Below are 22,113 nucleotides of genomic sequence, written 5' to 3'. Positions count from 1 at the left end.
CATGTACCAGACAATGTACAGTTGCTGGTGTTCTTTGTTGGATTGTGGGTCTTGGCAATATTGACTCTAAGACTCTGAGACTGGATTAATGATCACAAAAGCAGCCAGATACCAGTACCACCCTGCCAGGAAGAGTGCTGACAATGGGTCCAGATCCACTGAGCCTGGCAGCTGCTGGTGAAGCCATGGCTGGCAAACAGCCACCAAGGCTGAGGCACCAATGGACAATAAGCCATTTTGGCACATTTTTCAGTGCCTAGAAGCAGATTAAATGGTGTGTTGCATATTAAGACTCTTCAAATTTGCTAAGGAAAGGGAAATATGTCCATAAGTATCAAGAGATTCACACCCTATCCTTTGCGGGGGTTAAATTCTCCTAGACTTGTCTTATGACAATAGAGGAAGGAAGTTCCTCCAGACCCTGACTGACCACAAGTCCAACCTGAGCCACCAGAGTAACGTCTAAGTTTGTGTGAAGTGAAAATTCTCCACCTCAACTATACTTTTCTTTGATGCTGGAGAAGAGAAGAGGGTGGAGTTAAACAGAACAACAAACAGACTCCGTAGTACAGGTTCAGTGCCCACAGAGCCTCCAACTCACATATTCTGGTTTATAGGGAGTACTTGTCTCTGGTCCAGACAACACATTTCCAGCCATCTCTGCCTGGTTATATCTGTGTTTCCTGCAGACTGGGCTACCCGGAGAATGCCAAGGATGAGCTTCTGAAACAGACTTTCCTGAAACAAATAAAACCAAAACCACACACCATGAGTGCAAGATCCCACCTCCACAAGGTAGCTGTTGCTTTGTATTAAGTTAGAAAGCGCTTTGAATAAAATGGCATCAAGTTATGGCATAAAAATGACAGTTTTGCAGCTTTCCTTGCAAAGCATGCACATTTGCAAAACATCAACAGTGTTTCAAAGGTAATGAGATGAGAGCCATGCAGTTATGGGACATTCTGTTTTCTTCTGGAAAATGCTTGAATACAGGTTAGAGTATTCAAAAAAACCAAAAGACAAGGCTGCACCATGGTTTTGTAAAGTTTGCATCCCAACAATAACTATCACACATCTTCAACATGTCAGAGGGAACAAGTTAGACATGTCCTGGTTTGGAGAATGTTTGTTCTGGATTTAACAGACAGGACACACATAGTTCTGTCATGCACAAACCACAAAAAAATACTCGCAGAGTTGGAGCTACTGCCTTCAGTAGCTATACAACCAAAATTAGAAACAACCAAAAATTGATACTACCCAGAGCAAACCACCAAGAAAGAACCAAAAGACTTTGGATCAGTACAATGAAATGCACGTTAACCACCTTGGCATTTACCAGGCAAAAATCTAAATGGTGTGTTCTTGACTGCTTTTAATGTCCATGTGGATACTGCAGCGTAAGAACACCATGACAGGATGAGACATGGTGTCCACACAAGGCAGGAAGTCAGACATTACATATGAGAGAGGTTGAGGAATATAGCGTGCAGCACAGGGAGATTGCCATGTTCAGACACATGCATTAGCAGGTGCCTACCAGAAGATGCTTTCAAAGTTTTTGTGGTCATTTTAAGATATGCCTCAGGGTTTTCAGTGATTTCTACATCTGAAAAAAGAATAATGTCATTTTCCTCACTATTCAGTATCTTCCAACTATTAAAAACAACGGAAACAATGAAGGACAGCAAAGACAAAGAACAAAGTAAGTGGTTGGTATCATTTTCAAACGCTCTTATAAGGCTTCTAAAACCTTCTTATGTTTCTAAAAACAAAAGCTTGGTTTAGACAGTACCATTTCCTTCATCTAAAAGATGAGTCTGCCCACATCTATAAATGGTACTTGAAAACCAACCAACAATGTGGGAGCAAGACTTCAATCCCCCTCCCTTCCCACAAAGGGACATCCTCCAGCTGCTCCACATCAAACCAAACTGCTGGACACTGGTTCTCACCTGACAGTGCACTGTAATATGTTGCTTCTTCATCATCTTCATGAGAGGAAGAACCTCCCACATCACCTGTGTGATCCCACTCAAGTGGGATGGAGTCAACGCTGACAGGGGTCTCACAGCCTGATCTCTCATGGCCCTGAGTTGGGGGCATAAGGTGGCAAAGGGACTGTGCTGATGAGGGTCCCTCGGTGATGGCTTTCTTATGCCAGGGATCAGTCTGGATTTCTCTGGAGTCTTCTTGATCTGTCTCATTTTCAGAGTTATCTTTTTCATCGTCCAATCCCTACAAATAAGTAATTAGTGCATATTAATAAGATTTACAAGAGATCTTAATGAGATAATGATTGAACCACACTGTACTACTGAAGACAGTTTTGTGATCAGCTGCAGCAACCATGTACCTAAAATTAAAGGGAGACATAATTTCTGCCTTCTTCCTTTTTTGCCAAAACCAATCCTCACATCAGCAGCTACCTCTCCTCTTTCAAGGCACTCCACCACCACCATAGCATCTCTCCAGTTTGCAGGAGGAATATCCAGTTCCAAATGGACTTTAAAAGGTCAGGAGTGAACAGCTACTTGTTCATGTTTCTTCCTCTACCCGGCTTTCTAACAGACATTCTTTACTTTTGAGGCCAAGCAAACTGAGAATCATTTGAAAGTTCCCAGGGAAAAGCGAAGTGCATGCTGTTCCCTATTTAGGGCTCTCACAACAAAGTGGACAGATGGAGTGGACAAACAAATACATGAAGAGGTATTCTAAGCACATTATTGATGGTAAGGAAAACAAAGTGATATTAAAAACACCAAAAAAGGTTCTGAAGCCTTCAAGCCACAGCTATATAGTTCTGAACCTTACGAACAACCTCCACACTATTATCCAGATTCTGCAGATGGAGAGGCATGAAAGGATTGACAACAAAGATTTAGCAAGGCTTGGGACATCTACTGCAGAGCTCCTGAGCCCTTGGAGCTCAAAACACTCAGTCAAGCTGCTAGGAATAAGCAATTGCAATTCAAAAACCAAAATAAGCATTGCAATTCAAACACCAAAATATTGTCAAAACATTGAAACAACTGTTGCTCCTTACAGGATCCCTTGAAGTCAGTCTTTGATGGAATCGGGCAACTCGCCCAAACACCTCCTGACAGTATCGATGAAGCTCTTCCAATTCATCTTCAATCAGGATGGCATCCAAAGGTTCACTCTTCTGAATCAACTGCTCCCCAAAAACGATTAGCTGATCAATCTTATTGGTGTTTAACGTTATTTCCTGTTGGAAACCCTATTTGGAACATACAAGAAAAATAATTACTTCTCCATTGGCCCTTTCTAACCTGAGGTTTGTCCCCGTTTTCTAGCTCATTGCAGTGAAAGACAAGCAACAATTGACATTGTTGTCTAATTTAATTTGGCAAATATCTTTTTATTCAAGAGGTCCAAAGGTTCATTTTATGAGCAGAATTACAGTTCTAAATGAAGTGGCATTTTCCACCCATGTGTACATCAGTATGGCTGCAGTGTCCTGAACCTGCAGGGGATCATGATACAAGAATTCAGCTAATCAGAGATTATTCTTCTGTTGGTACACACAATCTTTTTCTCAGTAGCCAAGAAGCTGGTTTGGTTGCTTGGACCTCCAGCCTACACAACAGTAAATCTACATCCCAAATCACTAACAGTGCAAGAAGAAAGGAGAAATGAGCATATAGTGTAGGAAAGAACTGGTATATTCCTTAGAATTACTGCACATTCCTGATGTCTAATTTCTATTGAAATTCCCAGCTACAGACATCAGTTCTGAGGAGAGATTGTACTGTAATGCCAATTCAAAAAAAGATTTGCACCAGAAAATAATGCCTGAATTTAGGAATGTAGCTCTTACTGTTATGCAGTATCTGCTGCTTTCCAGGCCAGATACCACTGTCACTGACACGTGTTGTCAGGAGAAAATTGCAGGACAGAACTGAGACTGAACACTGAGCCTGAATCTGAATTAATAATGCACAGCTTAATCTTGATTCAGACACTATGTCTTAACAATTACTGCTGTCTTCAAACAAATATAGTCCTACAGAGATGTGGTGGCTATTGTGAAGTTACAGAAAATGAATGATTCTTTCAGGCAAGGGCAGCCCAACAGGATCACTGGGCTATAGTAAACAACTGCTTCAGAAGGATACGTACATTTAACTGGCGCATTTTGTCATCAAAGTTACTTTTTGAGAAGTGTTCCACGTTTGTCAGCTGTAGGTCCATTTCTGTGAGCCAGACAAGGATGCTTTCCCTTGTCCCCTCAAACTCATCTCTCCGATTGGTGAAGTGCTGGATGCAAAAAAGGAGCCAGTGTTACATGACTTCAGCTACTAAAAGAGACAAGTCACAGGAGCTCTCTGAAATCAGTGTTTTATTTCAAATCTCCTGTTCACCTTAAAGGCCATCAGGACACAAACAGCAGCATGCCATGTATAAAACCTGTCCTCTTCCTGTAGGGATGCTAGAACAGTGCCCTGTACTAGCACACTATTTGTACAGAAGAGGGAGTAAAATTTTAGCAGTTCAAGATGCTTCTATAAAATTACATCTTTGAGTCCACACATTCCATCTCCCACATCATTATACCAGCAACAGTTACTTGGACTGAGGCTTAACATCGACTTTGTTCTAAACTTAAAACAGAGATAAACAAAGGAAGCAACCCTCATCTCTAATTAAAGTAATTAAAACTATGAGATTAAAATCAGTTTTTACTGATTTTACAATGCAGAGGCTGGATCATGTATTAATTACACCACGCCAGTGTAATTAATGCACTGTGTGGCATGGCATGTCCCACAGAAGCTGCTAACAGACATGCAGCTTGCTTGTTCTCATGGGTGGATTTACTTTTCAGAAAGGGGATCATGTAACAGCCCAAATATGACAACTTGTAGCTGCACAGATCAAACCCCATCACTGCTCTCACTGCCTCATCCACTGATTTTGGGGAGCTAACAGTTTTTCCTGTCAGTTGCTTGCAGCACTGCTATATTTAACAATCTGGCAGTGACAAGTTTCCCCCAGGGCACAGCACAGAGTATCTACCCAGAGATCAGTTTAATTGATGAGCAGGATACTTCTTTGAAATACATGCTTCAACAACATTCCCCATCAGGCAGGCAGCACAGCAGGAGCTGCTTTCTATCACACCTCCATCTTTAATGCCTTGTTGGTGAATCACAACTTGGCACAAAGTAGAGTTGAGTTGGAAACTCCAAACCATATTGGCACTTGGGGCCCTTTTGTCTCTCTGTCTCTTATCTATAGAAAGGTGCAAGTGCATGAACACATCCACCCATTACAAGTGGGAAAGAGGAGCAGTGAGTATTGCAATTGATCTCTCAAAATCTGCACTCTTTCTTCCTTTAAGCTTTTCTTCAGCTACTAAAAATCAATCTAGCAAGGTGAGGTTTATGCCATGTACTCAGTGACCCTTCCAGAGCTCCCCTGCTATGCCAGTAGCTCAGGACAGAGAGAGTTGCTCTGATGTAGGCCTTGCTCATGGGTAATTCCTGCAGAACCCTGCTGTTGGAACCCTGGATGATGAGAATTTTAAACTTTCTGTGCTGAAAGGCACAGACTCACAAGAGAATACATTTGACCTGAGGCTGTGGAGAAGGCTTCCAAAATGGATTAACAGCACTGGGATTACAGCTGTGTAGTTTGATTAAAAGTGTGTAATGTCACTAAGTAGAAAACTTAGAGTTTAAAGTTTTAGAATATAGTAATATATATAGAGAGCAAGATAGAAGTTCTAGAGCAGAGGCTAGTCCTTGTTCTTAATGAGTTTGGGAAGTATTTTGTAATTGGACAAAATAGTCTGCATTGCAGACTTCCAGTGATTAGTTATTGAGTTAAAACTGAAAATAATTTAAGTGTGATTTCTTAATTAAATAGTTTAGCCTTAAAAGACCTTATAAGGAAAGACAGCCATTTTGTAGCTTGTTAGTAGAATTCAGTAAAGCTCACCACTTGTAATATAAATGAAAATAATAAACATCTAAGTCTGAACATGAAATACCGTTTCCAGCACTTCAATCCCGACCTTGACAGAAGCAAAAAAAAAGAAGCCGAAAACCAGCCCCCTGCAAGCGCTCCTCGCTCCCTCACCCCACCCTGCCACTACCTTGAGCCTCCTGAGAATGGAAGCGACTCGTTTCTGGAGGTTATCCCAGCGCTGGTTCCCCTCGTGCACCATCTGTTTGAGCTTGCTGGCCGAGTCGGTGCGGTTCTCGCGGGCCAGGCGCCGGTACTGCTTATTGATCAGCTCCAGCTGCGTCAGGCGCTCGTGGATCTGCCGCTGGAACGCCTGCAAGGCAAAGCGAGGAGCTCATTCCCTGGTAACAGTCAGGAAGTGGATATTATCCACCAAGAGAGATGTTGCCCTCCCCCTTAAAAACAGACCTTCCAACTGCAAAACTAAATCCAGATTTTAAGACCCATATTTTAAACCATCTGCTCAAACTTAGCTCACTAGGAGAAGAAAGAGAAGAATAAATATCACGCTACAAAAGTCTCTTGCCTATAAAAAGCAAGGCTTTAAACTTTTAAGTGTCTATTCAGAGCATTGTATTCTCCACATTAAAAAAAATTCTGGAGACAAACAGACATCTAGCAGCTGCACACTCACCAAATTATTTATGTTCCCTGTACTACCAATGCCAAACCAGTGTTTTCCAGAGACTAAGGCATTTTGCACAAACAATACATACTCAGCAGCCTGATGCCGAGCATAAAAAAGGCAGTTAAAAAATTCACCTCAAATTTCTTCAGCTCCTCTTTTGCATGTGTGTACAAGACCTCTGAAGAATTAGGCCTAGCTGCTATATTTTCAGATGCTTTTAGCCAATCTTCAAAGCGAGAATAGTCATCCAAAAACCTCTGCCACAGACGCCAGGTTTCCTCGATTCTGAGAGAGCAAAAACAGAAAGGTTTTATCACAAGCTAACTATCAACTCTGGATTCTTTATTCCTCCTCAAAATTCAGCTTGTGGCAAAAGCTACAGCGTTTCCTCAAAACGCTGCCACAGGTTTCTGCAGGGTAAGAATAGGAGACATACTTCATTCGCCTTTCCATGGACATGGCACAGATATTTCTCCACCGTCTGTCCAAGCTCCTGGTGGTTTGCTGGATGGAGTCACACTCTGTCTCATTAGCACACGCATCTGAGTCGTGTAGCAGGACGTCACAGATGTTAAACACGGACTCCACGCCCGCTGTGTGCTGCTCTATGTCTCTCTGCAGGTCCTGCCAGTGGCAAAAGAATAGCGTCAGTGGAAGGAAACATACAGTGTCAGTGAAAGGAAACATACAGTGTCAGTGGAAGGAAACATACAGTGTCAGTGGTAGGAAACATACAGTGTCAGTGGAAGGAAACATACAGTGTCAGTGGAAGGAAACATGCCCGGCTACATCTCACCCATGCCCTTTCAAAATGCTGCAGAGGATGGGGAAAGAGTAAATCCCGTGTCAGGAAAAGCTGATGTAGCTTTAAAAAAAGACTTGCAGGATGAGGTGTGCATCTGACACAGGCGAGGAGAGAACCGACATGCAAAAAGGGGTTGTCCACCTTTGGTGTCTCAGTCTAAACTCAATCTTCTCATTAACAGTCTGGACAATTTAAATGTGCATTCAAAATCCAAACCTTATCTATACCATAAATAAATTCTTCTTAATTTTGACAGCACAAGATGATTGTCTCATACCAGGTTACTACACTGAAAGACTTGTCAGAGAACTCCTAGTGCATTTTAGTGACTGATCACAGGCTGCAGCATGAAACACAAACACAGTACACAAGTACCTGGTGTTACATTACTTTTCTTAATCCCTCTTGTAGGGCTCCTGTTCTGACAGACTGTTTTAAAGGATCTGGCAAAGACCTTTTGTCTAATCCACACTACAGGTTTCTTTTCCAGAGCCTGCACCACCATGACAGTCTGGCCTTTCAACCTGTACCCATCACTATGCCTGAAGTCAGTGCAATTGAAAGACAAAAAAAGCCTTATCTAAATATTTCTTATTGAAAAGGTAGATCTGTACCATGCGACCAGCTTTAAATATTAATAAAATGACAATAGCCACTACAATGCCATTTTTCAACCCATTTCTGGCTTTTCTAATGAAGGGTACAGAGACTTTTGCTTGAATAACACTAGACCAACAAACACAAATGAGTATTTTCCTAACAAAAGTGAACTGGAGGTCCCATTAAATGGTAGTTACTGATTTCAGTCAACAGATGAAGCAGAATTGGTTTTGCTCTAGACTTCACAAAAAACCCAAACAAAATAAAATAAATAAATCCCTCTGAAATAGACACAGCTTGTAGTAAATACAAAATGAGTTGAAGGAAGATTTTTCCCAGAAGTCAACAAGCTGCAAGGAGTTGAGAATCACTCAGTGGGTACATAGGTACCTGAATCAAGGGCTGAGCCATAAAATACAGCTTTTGGGATTTGTAGTAATGAACAGCTTTAAGGAACATAGAAGTGAAATTCCTTACATAGATGAGACTGCCAGGAGGAGACCCAACAGAATTTTTTACAGGTTACTAAGGATTCACATATTTACTGAGCAAGATGCATCAGTGTCTTTTCAACACAGGCTCCACAGCTGGGAGCAGGCTCTGCCACACTACTGGTACCTGGGGAATGTCTTCTGAATTCATGAAATTCCACTGGATTTACAGGTGTATTAGTGAAAATGAGACTTCTGATCACAGACTACAAATTAATTCTAACTTGCACTACGATAATGTTGCTGACACGACCTCATTGCTTCAGGCCATGCCTGGGTTCATGGAAGAGCCTAGACAGAATCCTTGCTGTTTTCCAAATAACCTGACTGCATTAAGTGAGACAAACATAACAAACTAAGGGAGAGGGTGAGGAACATACATGGAGCCCCCAAGAGGTTCCATTCCTTCAACTCTGCATAGCATCGCCTAAAGAGCTTTAACAGACTACACACTACTAGATTTTTGCATTAGTGAAACACCTTTGCAATCTTAAAATTAATATTATTCATGTTGTAATCTTCATCCTTTAATTGAACAAACATGCCATAAAACACCTCTGTGGATACACAAGGCTTTTAAATTTCATTATTCAAGACTGCACAGGTAAAGCTTTTCCAGTCATGGATGTCAAATAAAAAAAGCCTGTAGGGCATATTTCTCACCATTCTTTGCTCTTGCTGAAATAATTGTTCAGCTAAAACCAGGAAAGATCTTTTTACTTGTCTCATTAAGACAAATGTTTCACTAATGCAGAACAACAGCAGCTTTTCTTTTTACTGTGGTCTTTTTAGTCAGCATAATCTTCTCATACTCAGCCTGCTAAAAAGCTACTGTAGACAGACTCTAGAGGTGCCTAGAGGTCTGTATTTAAAAAAAATAACATCCAAAAAAATTAAGCAGTTAGTAGCTCTGAGCAGCAAATGATGGCTCTTGCAGCCAGCTGTAGCTTGAATGTTCATAATAAAAATAAATTAGTTTGGATACAATTCCTTTGTGCTCCATGCTCTGCTCTGCTTGGCAATTTATCACAGCCTTTGAGAATGCAGAAGGTTTGAATGAGAAGAAAATATTTCTTTGTTGTTTACATGACCATTCACAATGCAGATGAAACCATGAGAGGTGCTGGGCCAAGGCTTCTGGTGTTTGACCAGCTCCTGCAGAGCAGTCAGTGGGAGCCACCTCCAATCCTGTCACAGAGGAGCTGGCCCTTCCTGTGATATTTGGGACACGAGTAAAAGGACAGCCATACCAACCAGAGAACAGAGTCCCCAGGTCTGGGTCACTCAGGGATCCTTAGACACAAAAGCAGAAGCCAGAGAGAGAAGATGGAAAGGATGGGAAGGATACCAGTAAGTGTTCCTAAAGGCAGATGCCATAAAGCTTCCAAGCTTCCAATCTTGACAGACTTATTCTTGATCTTTAGTTTTTGGGCAAGTATTGCTGTTTAATACAAAAGCCAGATGACAGCCAAACACTTAGAACCTGGTCAGACTTACAGCACAGCCCTGAGCAAAGGATGACTCCACCTGCAAGTCTGTACTTTTCCTTGCCTGGCTGCTGGCTAGAGAAATTTACTCCAGGACTATCCCACTCCTAAGATCCCCTGGTAAGCCACTGCCTTGGATGAATGCCCACCAACACCCAGCAGTGTGAGGTTGGTTCACACTTGTTGTCTCAGCAGGATTCACGCGCCAGCTCCCCAGCCCTGAGGGACCTTCAGAGCCTGCCTCTGATCAAACCTCAGCCAAAGGTGTGTCCGCACAAATCCACCTTCCAAAGCCCAAGCATCCTGCTCTGCCAAGCTTGCTCTGCTATCTGCAAGGAAGGGACAAGAACTAGAGCCAGTGAGGGCAATGCATCAAATCCCATCTCTTTGCAGAGAGCAGCATTCATGCCTTGTCAGTCGAAGTCAAACTCATGTACTCTGCCCACTGTCTGTGCCCTGCCTAGTCCTCAGGAACTGCTGTATTTTGCATGTTTTCTTGGGTCAAGGGGGGCAGAGAGACATGGGGGCAATTCAACACAATACTGCAATTACTGCAAGCAAATAAAACTTTTCCATGTAATGCATCTTGGCAGGAACACACCATGCAAAGCAAACAGCCAGAAGGGCTCGCTAGAGAAAAGAAACAGGTGATTTTATACCAGGACCAATCAGCAGCATTTTAGCTCATTTACTCTGGATGCTGCTATTTCCCACCTGCTGTTCTGCCAGTCTCTTCTGGATTTCTTGGTCATCACAGATGTCATAAACAACAGGCTTGGAAAGCTCAGACTCAATCCGGGCCAACCAGGTGCGAAGGTTACTCATGTTTTTGTCCAATAGTTGTATAAAAGCAAATGTTTCCTTCAGTTTCTTCACCCTAAGTAAACCAGGAAGAACATTTTGTTACAAAGATGGTCAATCAGTGGAAAGGATGTTGGCAGGAGGTGATGACAGGCATGGCTTTATGAAGCCATGTCACATCAAACTGCTGCCTGTAAATCAGAGCTGTGTTTTAGTCAAGATCTACCTAAATTGGCTCAGCAGACCCCTGCTCTACAACTGCAAACAGGTCTTAGGTTAAGGCTTTAATGAAACTGTATAAGCAAGGTGAATTTTCATCTGCTACGGAACACTGGACATTCTTCTAAGTGGAAAACTGTACCATTATTTGACACAGTTAAACTGAAGTGGGTATCTATGGTTTGATTTTCCTGCTGTGGATTTTGCTCAGTGTCATCTTTAGCAACCAACAGGCTCACACTAACCAACAAGGTACCACTCTGCAAAGAGAGGCAGAATCTGCACAAAGCACACCACAAACCAGTCCAACACCCTGGAAAAATCACAGAATCACAGAGTGGTTTGGGTTGGAAGGGCCTGAAAGATCACCTTGCTCCAACCTGCCATGGGCAGGGACACCTTCCACTATTCCAGGTTGCTCCAGGCCCCATCCAGCCTGGCCTTGAACATTTCCAAGGATGCTTCTCCAGGCAACCTGTGCCAGTGCCTCAGCACCCTCTGGATGTTGACAGGAGAGAAGAAGGCCTGAACAACAGCTACTATAGAACTGGTAGCACCACAACATTAAAGCTCATCTAAACACCACACAAATATGCAGAGATATGCCAGACTCTCCTGACAAGTGAAAAATTAAAAAAAAAAAAAACAAAAACAAAACAATCCTGATGGGGGAGAATATCAAAATGGCCAGGGAGACTTGTGCAGTGGACAAGTGCATTGAGACCATTTACTTTTCTTGCAGCTGTTTGTAGCACAGCTCTCAGACAGACTTTTTTTTACTTCCAGCCTTAGCAGCATATTCCCATGTCAAGCCCCCATATCATCCCCTCAAATTACACAAGTAGCATGCCTTTATATTTTGGCAAATTTGTCTCCATGTGTTGGAGGAATATCTGGTGGACTACCTCATTGGTACCAATTTTTTCTTGAAATTCTCATCTACTGCAATTCCCAACAAAAATTACTAAAAAGGCAACACCAGGGTGACGCTTATCTCTTCAGACTTATTTCAGAGCTTGTCATCTAAACCTTGGTAGATAATGGAGGAAAAAAAAATCATTACTTGTATCAGACCTGTCTTAAACATCCAGATCACAAGATGAGATGAACTGTACCAAAAAGCATGTATTTATCCCCATGAAATGCAATGGTCTACCCTGCAGTTCTATAAATATCAACACTGCAGATTCTTAAAGTCAGATGAAATCATTCCACCCATGTCCTAGGGAGAACCCACTTCTTAGCCAGCATTGCTTCCCTGTGCTGGTCTCCTGAGCTCTAATTATGTTCTTGTGCCTTAGAATCAACTTTTGAACCTTGTATGTGATTTCTAAAATGCAAACTTACAAATTAAACCTTTAGCTACTGCCTAGTCCAACAACTATCAAGATGAGCCTCAACTGTTTAAGTCAAGTGCAGTACAAGAAGTTAAGTCTGCATTGTGGAAAGGCTGAAACATTTCCCATTCATTGGCCACAGTGCCTGGGAACTGTCACCACATAAACAAAACCAGCAGTGGGACTGCAAGGACAGCTTGTACAAGGGGCTCACTGCATGTCCCCAAATGCAGGAACTGTTGAGGGGTCTGAGTTGAGGCCCAATGTACTTGGCAACACAGGTCTTGTGGAAGCTGGGAGGGATGTGATCTCATGTAATGCAGGCAGGGATAGATTGCTCCAAGGCAGAAGTGCCCACACAGGGAACCTGGACAGTTTCCTGGCCCACTGTGCTGCCTGCTGCTGAACTACCGTGGCAAGTTTTAGAGGACAGTGGTCCAAACTGTCTGTAATGAATGGCTTTTGCAACTGCCTGATGATACAATGACAGGAGATATGCAGGACACCTAATCCATAATGAATATGCCACCCTGTAAGCAACAACTGATCTTATTAACAACCTTAAGGTAACCAAAGAGGATACACACGTCAGCCAGACACTTGATTTAAGGTAAAGCACTTATGGAGGAGATATGGGAATGATCCTGCTGGATTTGCTCAGTCGTATTGTTTACAGAGTAAGGGCAGAAAATTTAGGGTCTCATATGGATTAGCAGCATGGAAAGCTTCCCCCACCTCTTGTCCCAGAAGCACCAGGCTGTACTTTCAGTTGTTTTACAAGGAGGGCGAGAAGAACACAGTCCTACACTGAAGCTCCTGGCAGGTATTTAGCAACTCTGCACTCTCCAAAAGTAAAATTAGTATTGTCTGACTGATGTAAGCCTGCAAGCCAGTCTGAAGGATTTGGCACAAGTCCATGGTACACCTTGTTCCTGCCTTGCACCTACAAAGCTGCTGACACTGCTGCAAAGCACCTGCCTCTGCCCCTTTACATGGGCTCTGTCTTCCACTGCTGCAGCTGATTGAGAGGAAACCAGGGGATGACAAAAGTATTTAGCTGCTCTTGCTTTTCTTAACAAGCTTTTTTTCAACACTCTGGTCCCAGTTCAACCCTGTATGCAGACAGCATCTGGCTCCCAAGCAATCAGCTGCTGTATAAATCTTGCTGCTCTTGTTTTGCTTATATTAAGTGGTAGTCAATGAACATGTCATTGCATTATTTTCTTATGCTGTCATGGGCTGGAAGTTATTTTACCCAGGAGAACTAATTCTTCCTCTGCCCTGTTCCCATCAGTTATTTTGGTTGGTTATGATGCTCAGCAGGGCCAGTGACTCCCAAGGCATGTGGCCCTCCAAAGGCAGGTAACTCTCCCTGGAGAGATGGACAATACAGGCTCTGTGCTGAGCACAGAATGGAAGAGTCTGAGCTAAACATCTACACTGCTGCATTATCAACTCTGCATGGCTTCAGGCCAGTCAGGAGGAAAGCAGGGCTTGATCTCTGCCCTGTCCCTGACTGTATTCTGTGGCAATTCACTTCCTGCATATCCTGATGCTTCCCACAACTGCTCTGGAGACATGCACATGTTGGGACCATCTGACCAGCTGAGACCACAGCTTACTGTGCTGCTCAGGATCATCTCTGCCTCCCTGGGCTCCCTTCTCTGCCTCTATCCACCTGCTTCCCATCCCTAAGCTGCATTACAAGAAACTTCACAGGGTGCTAAACATCGTTCTTCAGTCTTCATCGTGCATAGATGAACACAGCCAAGAAGTCCAAAGCAAAACCAAAGGATATTAGACTATAAATAAATGTATTTATGACTGAAAGTACATTCAAAAAAAATTAAAAGCATCAGTTTTAGAATCCAAGTGTGGCTTTTTGCACCACCACTCCAATACTGTGTTGGCTTAGAAATCACTCTGATTTTTAAGTTATGAATGTCACCATGAGGATCTTGATCTTCTAGTGTTACCAGAAGCAACAGTCTCAAAGACAGCATCATTGTGGAACTGAAAGCTTGTATTTACCTTCTAACAATTGCCATTAGAAACACCATTGTAATTAAGTAATTGAATCTGTTATTTATTCTTGATATAATTTGGCATTTGCCAGTCATTTAAACACCCTTAATGCTCTAAGCCATTCATCTCAAACTTGAGTTAAGCAGCCAAAGAAGAACAAAAACCTAAGAGAAGTTCACACTAGTGCAGTGCATACATGGGAAGGCAGCTTTGTCCAGACATTCACATTGGCTGACCTGCTCCTGTCAGCAGACACAGAGCCCAAGGAAAAGGGCAGGGCTCTACACTGAAACAAGAGGTAAACTGATGAAAAACGTCAGCATCCTCAGCTTGCACAGAAGTCACAGGCAACTGCTATTTCCTTGGCTACAGCTCAAAGAAAAGAGTGAAACACACTAATTAATTACATCAACAAAAGTCTTCATTTGCAACCACCATTCTCAGATGCACCCTGAAAAAACTCTTAGAAATCACCTGATCTTTGCATGAAAGAAACTTCCCGAACTCTTTTGAGATGTATCCTGACCATTTCTGGGGAAACATAGCCCTTCTGGAAGCTGGGTGGGAGTGCACAGTGCAAGCCTCCAAGCCTGGGGGCAAAAACTGCCTGCCAGATCCAGGTATCAATCACCCAACATACAGCGAATTAGCAGCACTGAAAGTTCAAGTGCAGCAAAGAAAACCAGCTTTTTCCTGAGGGTGGAAGGTGCCACCACTGTTGATTGAATTCTTCCTCTATGAAGTGTGATCCTCAAGTTATTTGAGATTGGTCAAACAGGAAAACCTTATTGTTTACAGGAAAAACGCCTACTTATCCATTGTTCACTTCCCACTGAGAACTCACCTGCCACAATTCAACATGCCTCCAGAAAGAAAAAGAAAAAAGATAATAATACAAAAAAATCCAATAATCTAAAAAAAACCAACAAATTCAGATTTGTCTTGTCATTTGCAATGGGCCAAGTTAAAAAATCCACCCTGATTAGCACTCAGACACATGCTTAAGTTGCCTGGAATAAGCCAAACAAAGCCAGATTTTAAATATTTTAATCTTTACACCACAATGGAAGTGGCAGATAAAGAACAAAAGTAGGCGATTATAACTACAAGCTGGCTGCAAAAGTGAACAGAAGGACTAACTGACTTGACTCGAGATTGGATTTGGGTCTTAATACCCACAGCGAAGTTGCCAGCAGTGGGTTACAAGAGAAAAGCATTAAAGGCTGAATCATTGCACAGCCCCAGAAATACACAGTATATTTGTAGTAACTACTCAGGAATTACCTAGCAGTAGGAGGAGCTTCCAGGTTGATTGAAATGTATTCACACAAACAAAAAGAATTACAAAATACATGTCCTATTGCATTGCTTTAGGTGTCAAAATGCTGCAGGAAAAGGTAGGGGGGAAGCTCAAATAAGGTAAATAGCAGCATTCAAATTTTAGTGTCTGAAAGAACAAAAAACGTCCTAACATCTATTCCAAACTCTCCTTCACAAAGGCAAATGTCATCAGAAAAAGCGACTCCCTGCATGTCTTTTGGAGGAGGAGGAGGGGCTGAAATGGCCCTGCCGGCTGACAGGATTGTTTACCAGCGGCAAAGCAAATGAGATGCACAGCCCAGGAAACCTTTGTTCAATGAGTCGCAGGGGGAACTTAACCGTGTGAGGGACAAAAGACGCGCTTTGGAGAGGTGATGCCAAAGGCAAACCTTAGGCCTTTCTCAGGGAAGGCGAGGCCATTCTCGGGCCGTGCCAGCCGCCCCGTGCCCCTGGGCTGCGTGCGCGCAGGGAGAAGCGGAGGAGGCTTTGGGGGAGGCTTTCCTCGCGTCACCCCGCCGGCGAGCCCAAAGGTTCTTGTCAAGGCTCTCCACCGCCTCGGGTGCCAGCCCCAAACACAGCTGATCGCAAGAGGCCCGTGAGCACTGTTCCTGCTGCTAACGTGCCGCACTTCCCACTCGTGCGCTCGCCCAAGGCGAGCTGCGGCGAGGCGCTGGCGCAGCGCATCCATCGCTCCCCCCCCGCGGCCGCCGGGTCCCGCTGCTCCGCCAGAACCCACCGGCACCGCGCACCCACACGGCACTTACGGTTCGCACGGGAAAACCATTCCTCAGCCTGCAAATCCCAAGCTGCAAGGGGGGACCGTCTGTGCGACCAGGCAGGCATGGCAGAGGAAACCCCTCCTCCACAGATGCCCTATTTATTCGCCGCTTTAGCATCCCGGCTGTGGGGGGGGGGAGGCTCGCCCGTCCTCCTCCTCCCCGACCCCGAGCTGGGGAGACACCGGAGCGCTCTCTCCCCCTCTATTTTAACCCTTAGGTTTTGCGTTCGGATTTTACCTGGCGAACGGCCTCATGCCTCCTCAGAACAAAACCACGAGAGCTTTATTCTGACACGACAGAATTATTAGCACGGGAGGAAGCGAACGCCGGGAGGCTGCCCGCGGCTGGCGACAAAGAGGCTGCGGGTTGGAGCCTCCGGCACCGAGAAAGGTGGATGCGGTGCTCATTTCTTGGGAGAAAGAGGGACTGGAGCCTCAGACCCGGATGATTTGCAGCAGAGTCAGTCTGAAGCGAACCCAAAAGAATGAGCACACGTACATCCACGCACAGGCACCACGCACAAAGATGTATCCTTACTTCCCCTGCGTTCTGCTTTCTCGCCTTTACCATTATATCCCAGCTATTTAAGTACGAATTAAATCTCCCACACACTAACCTGTCCTCTCTTTAACCTTCCAGACCAGGCAGAAGGCCTCCACTGCAAATAGCCTGTTATGCCAGAGGGCAAAATAACTCCTAATCTTCATTTATGGTATCGTTCGTTTGTGGAAAAACACACTGTCATGATTTCTGTGTGTTATGACTGCCAGAGATCACAGGGTGGGAAAAAAAAGGCGGAAGTGGGAGAACCTTGGGTTACAAGTCAGTCCCCACCCAGCCAGTATCAGGAAAAAAATAAAGAAGTTGTGATAATCCCACCAAAAAATGCAAGGAATTATTCTGAAATCAAAGTTTTTTTCAGTATTCAGGTAATTTTCCACAGACCTGTACTGACTTGCTGATGGCTCACATGGCAGAACACAAAGTGCCTGCGAGGACACAGCACACTGTGAGAAGGCTTTGAACATTTGCACAGGCAAATCATGTCCAGTAACCTCCACAGTTTATTGTCCAGAGTGGTTCAAAACCACATTTGAAATGGTTGACCTGAGTAAATGGGGAAACAACCCCCAGCTTTGCAGGTAGATGCTGGGAGTGAAGATGGTGTGCAGAAGACAAGGACTCCCCTTGCACTGCCAGCTTCCCCTGCTCCCTGCACACATTGCATAACCAAAATAAGCCCAACCATCATGCCTGAGACAATAATGAATTCTGTCACAGCTTTTACACTGAAGAGAAGTGTAATCCTCAAAGGACAAAGAGAACACAGAAAGAAAGCAGGCACTTTGTGAGTGAGATTTCAACCATCCACATATTTTGTATACCAAAAAAAACAAACCCAAGAATGAGATTTTACAGTGGTACCGCCACAAACCAGCACAATTCTGCTGGACATTGCTATCTTGTTTACCTGGGGAGGCCTCCCCGTAGCATATTTTGCTTCCCTTCCCATGCAATATTGATCTGCAGCAATTTTAAAAGACCTTTGAACCCAGAGTGCACCCACACTGATTGTGGGCTGCCACAGGGTAGGACAGCACACCAACACATGGTGCCTGATTGTCTGCCCTGCCAAAGGGTAACCAATGTGGTGGAAAATTAAATGGAGACCAGCTGAAGGGTGTGCTGTGAGCTCACTCGCTCCCCAAACCCATAACCCGGGGCCTGCTGCTGCTGGAGTGACTTTTGGGTCAACCCAGCCACAGTGAGGCTGCAAGGGAGGAGAGGGAATTGGCAGCTCACTGCACTCCCCATAAAGCCTCCTAGGACCCCCAGCACAGCACAAGGTGTTGTCACTGGAGAGCTTCAACTCCTTCCCATTTTTTTTGCAACCTGAGAAGTTTCAGTCTGTTTGGGAATTTCAGCCCCCCCAGGGTATGCAGCTAAAAACACGTTGAATCTTCCAAGTTCTATTAAGGAAGGTAAGGGCTGACTTGAGAGAGGCAGTTAAAGATTCCTGGACGATGCAATGATGCTGGCAGCTTGCAAACACAGGGAAAAGACCCAACTGCCAAGGATAGTTGCAATTAAAAGAATGAGAAGGCACATTTGACCTTGCTTGCTTCCCTGAATTTTCATGCTTGCTTTAAAGGTCACAGTCATTTGAACCCATTCCTGCTACTTACACAAAAACTTCGTTTTTTTCCCCAAGGCTGAAAACATGGACTAGACCCACCAAGTAAGAAAACACATCAGTGTGCCTGTAGTCAGAGCAGCTAAGAAATGGCATCCCCTTTGCACAGCTTGGCAGCAAGTGGCAAGAGCTGCAGGATGCCCAGAGGTACAGATATGCAACATCAGCTACTGCAGAGACTGGTCTGCAGACCCAAAACTCCTGGAGGGAGCCCCTGATGAAGCTGGTGGCTTTAATGAAGGCTCAAGCAGCACCCAAAGCTTTGCACAGCCCCAGGCAGTGCAGACACCCTCCAGTGACACGGGGTTGCTCCTCCAACCTGGCTGCAGGCACTAAGCAAACAGCAACACAGAAGGAAAACATCCCCTTTTCACCGGGCTGGGAAGCAAAGTGAGGAGTTAGAATCAGTGCTGGATGGCCCAGGAAAGGGAACATGGCCATGCACAGCACAGTTCCTTGCTAGTCCTTGCCTGTTAATGCATGACCCAGGAGGGTTGCTCCAGAGCATACTGAGGATGCAAATCCCACTCCATGGGTTTTTGGTTGTCTACCACCCTCATGCAGCCTGTGCACTCCTCCTCCTACTGCTACAGTAACAAAAGCAAGATATTTCCTGTATCCATCTTTACAGTCAGCACAACACTCCCTTTCTGAATATTAGTATGTTTGTATTCCCCATCCCTCAACATAGAGATCAGCACAAACCCCTGCAGTAAGAGTATCTTCTGAGCTGAACAGAATTCATTTGTTCTCCTTTCCTGGCATGATAATGCCTTGATGGTTACTTTATCCCATGAAAACTGACATTTTGAGACTCCTGCAAGTTTGCAGCCAGACGGTGGCTTGGTGTCACCACACAGGCTGAGCACAGGCAGATAATGAAAGTGTTAAGTCCTGCAAGTGCAGCCATATGGCAAATCTGAGCTTGTCACCATGAACTAAGAGAATCACTTCAAGGACTAAATGGGGAGCTCACCTAATTTGCCCATCTGTCCCAGGACGTTTATTGGTTTAAAAAGGTGAAATAAGCTATCAGGAGGAATTCTCTGCATTGATACATTGGCTTCCAGGCTGGTTTGGTGACATGTTGGTATCACACAGCCATACACTGCACTGCAAAGAAGATAAAATCTTAACACAGGTCGCAGGGACATCATGATCATTTGGGGACATCAGCCTTGGGGACATCAGCAACCACAGAACTGAAGCTGGCAATATATCCCAATTAAATTCCTTTGTGGATACAGGTTATTTTTCACTCTCGAATCAAAGGATCAGAAAGTGCCCATCTACAAGACAGATTCAATGCCCAGAAATAAAGAATTAGCTTTGAACACACAGCTATTCAATATACATTTTCTTCTCCTACTCAGTGCCTGGCTCTGTAGTTCACCTCCTTCCCAAATCTTGGCCTGCCATGTAAACATACTGAAATTTGGTCCTTGCCCTGCCACTGGGAGTCAGGTGCAAGTACAAATAAAGGTAGCAGCTCATTGTGTGTTTAACAGAAACTGTTGGAGTTGTAATAGTTGTCAAAAGAAGAGCATCAAGTGGTCACAGATTTGGCACCTGAAACTTCAGAACATTTTCACTTCTATTTTACTTGCCACAGTTATTAACCTGAAAAGATAGGAGCAAAACCACCTTCTCATTTCATGGATGTGCTGTGAAAGTAAGTTCCTACATGCAACATTTTTTTCAGGAGAAAGACATGGTTTTCTCTGCATCACAGTCAAAATTTGTCACTTCTCTCCCAGGAGCATTCCCCTACCCTCAAACCCTCCAAGCCCCCTGGCACTCCTTCCCAGAGGCATCTCCTCCATTCCTCTTATTTTCCCCAAGCAATGAAGCAGTGCCCAATAAAAAGGGCTTTGCACAGGTCTGCAGACGTGGCAGCACTTGTGCAGTGCTCCAGTCTCTTCTGCAGGGCTGCACTGGAGGCACAGCCCCTGTACCATTCCCTCCAGCCTCCAGACACTGTGAGAGGATCTCTGGACTACAATGGCTTCATCTAGCCGGGACAACAAAATTCTGCCACTATCCTTTACATGTGTTCTTTCAACACAGCCTCAATACAAAATTTTTTAACAGTTTCTGCAAAAGCAAACTGAGAAGGAAGGAGAGAGTCTGTCAGCACGGGGCATCACAACCCACACTCCCAGGTCACCTCGCCTCCAGCACAAGGCTCTTTGCTCCTCTCTGCTCTCCCTCAAAGATGCCCAATTTGTGTCACACTGGTGATGGGTTGAGCTGCTGCCTCCCCACCATCACCTGAGCTTGAGAGAGGTTACTCAAAAACACAGGAAGAACCTCATCTTGAGTGCCCCAAAGCACACCTCTGAGTGAGGTGGACATTTCAGTCAACTGATGTCTAATTTAATTCCTTCAGACATCAAATCTCAGTGGCAAGCCAGCACCATAGCAGCAAACTCAAAGCAGAAAGTTGGAAGGTTATAACAGGGCAAAATAAACTCTTAGGAGTTGTTCAGAGTCTGTTTTGAGTGTCTGGCCTGGTGGTTACTTATGACTGAGCAGCTGAGAGCCTGCCCCAGCAAGGTGGATTAGGTGAGGGAGGAGAGGTGCTGCAAAACACTGCCATATGCTGAACCTCTCTTAGTATTAACTCAGGGGGCACCAGCAGAGCCCACAGGGCAGCCTGATAATCTTGGGCCACCAAGGGAGCTGCTTAAAAATCACATTTTTCCAAGTGCTTTCAGATCATTACCCTGGTCCTGAGCACCAAGTTGGTGGAAATCACAAGTAGAAGCCGGCATATTACAGACATTTTGGAATTAAGAACACAATCCTAAAGCATCACATAAATTTCCCAGTAGCTGCAATATCCACTTAGATACCAAATACTGGGAGCCTTGTTATCCCAGTATTGCAATCCAAAATATTGTACCTCAAAGCATCACTGCACATTTGCCTGAAGGTAAATATTTAAGACATAACCAGGTAGACAAATCCTTGTTACAGAGTACTGGAATACAGTTGCCAAATGTCTCTCTAAATGCCCCATCAATTCTTTAGCATGTTTTCCTAAAGATTACCAGAAATGTGCCATGCTTACCTCACTTTTAAAACAGTGCATTTTAAACTGCACTTTAGAATTGCTACAATTCAAAACCAACACACCGCAGAACAAAATATGATAATAAAAAAGCTTTAAAAGTGACACATTACTATCAGATGAGAACAGAAAAAGTGCTATTAGTAAAGTGAAGCTTGCTGTCCTACACCAGATCAAAAACAGACACCTTGAGACAACCATTGCAAGTGTATCTGCAGTGTCAGATCTTAAGAAGGCAGCTTCTGCTTAATCATTCACAGCTCGTGTGTCACCATTAATTCAGATCTCATTCCTGATTAAGGCCCAGCACACTTGGCACTACATTGTCACAGCATAACCACCAGCATTATCTGTCCCAAACTT

At 44.1% G+C, this 22,113-nt stretch overlaps 1 protein-coding gene across 1 annotated transcript in view; it reads right to left on the bottom strand.

Moving 5' to 3' along the window:
* The window catches only part of SYNE2 (spectrin repeat containing nuclear envelope protein 2), a 158,702-nt gene that overhangs the window by 8,759 nt on the left and 127,830 nt on the right, over nt 1–22,113 (bottom strand). The window contains exons 101-109 of the mRNA XM_053945765.1: nt 10,717–10,879; nt 7,056–7,243; nt 6,754–6,904; nt 6,122–6,304; nt 4,144–4,281; nt 3,047–3,241; nt 1,956–2,238; nt 1,541–1,609; nt 602–738 (exon numbers count right to left, since the gene is read on the bottom strand). Of these exons, the coding sequence (XP_053801740.1) occupies nt 602–738; nt 1,541–1,609; nt 1,956–2,238; nt 3,047–3,241; nt 4,144–4,281; nt 6,122–6,304; nt 6,754–6,904; nt 7,056–7,243; nt 10,717–10,879 (1,507 nt within the window). The remainder of the gene's footprint in view (nt 1–601; nt 739–1,540; nt 1,610–1,955; nt 2,239–3,046; nt 3,242–4,143; nt 4,282–6,121; nt 6,305–6,753; nt 6,905–7,055; nt 7,244–10,716; nt 10,880–22,113) is intronic.

The sequence above is a fragment of the Vidua chalybeata genome, chromosome 6, assembly GCF_026979565.1.
Source record: "Vidua chalybeata isolate OUT-0048 chromosome 6, bVidCha1 merged haplotype, whole genome shotgun sequence".
In the NCBI taxonomy this organism is placed as follows: Eukaryota; Metazoa; Chordata; class Aves; order Passeriformes; family Viduidae; genus Vidua; species Vidua chalybeata.
The sequence above is the reverse complement of the archived record's forward strand: the minus strand, read 5'-3'. Positions and strand labels throughout refer to the sequence as shown.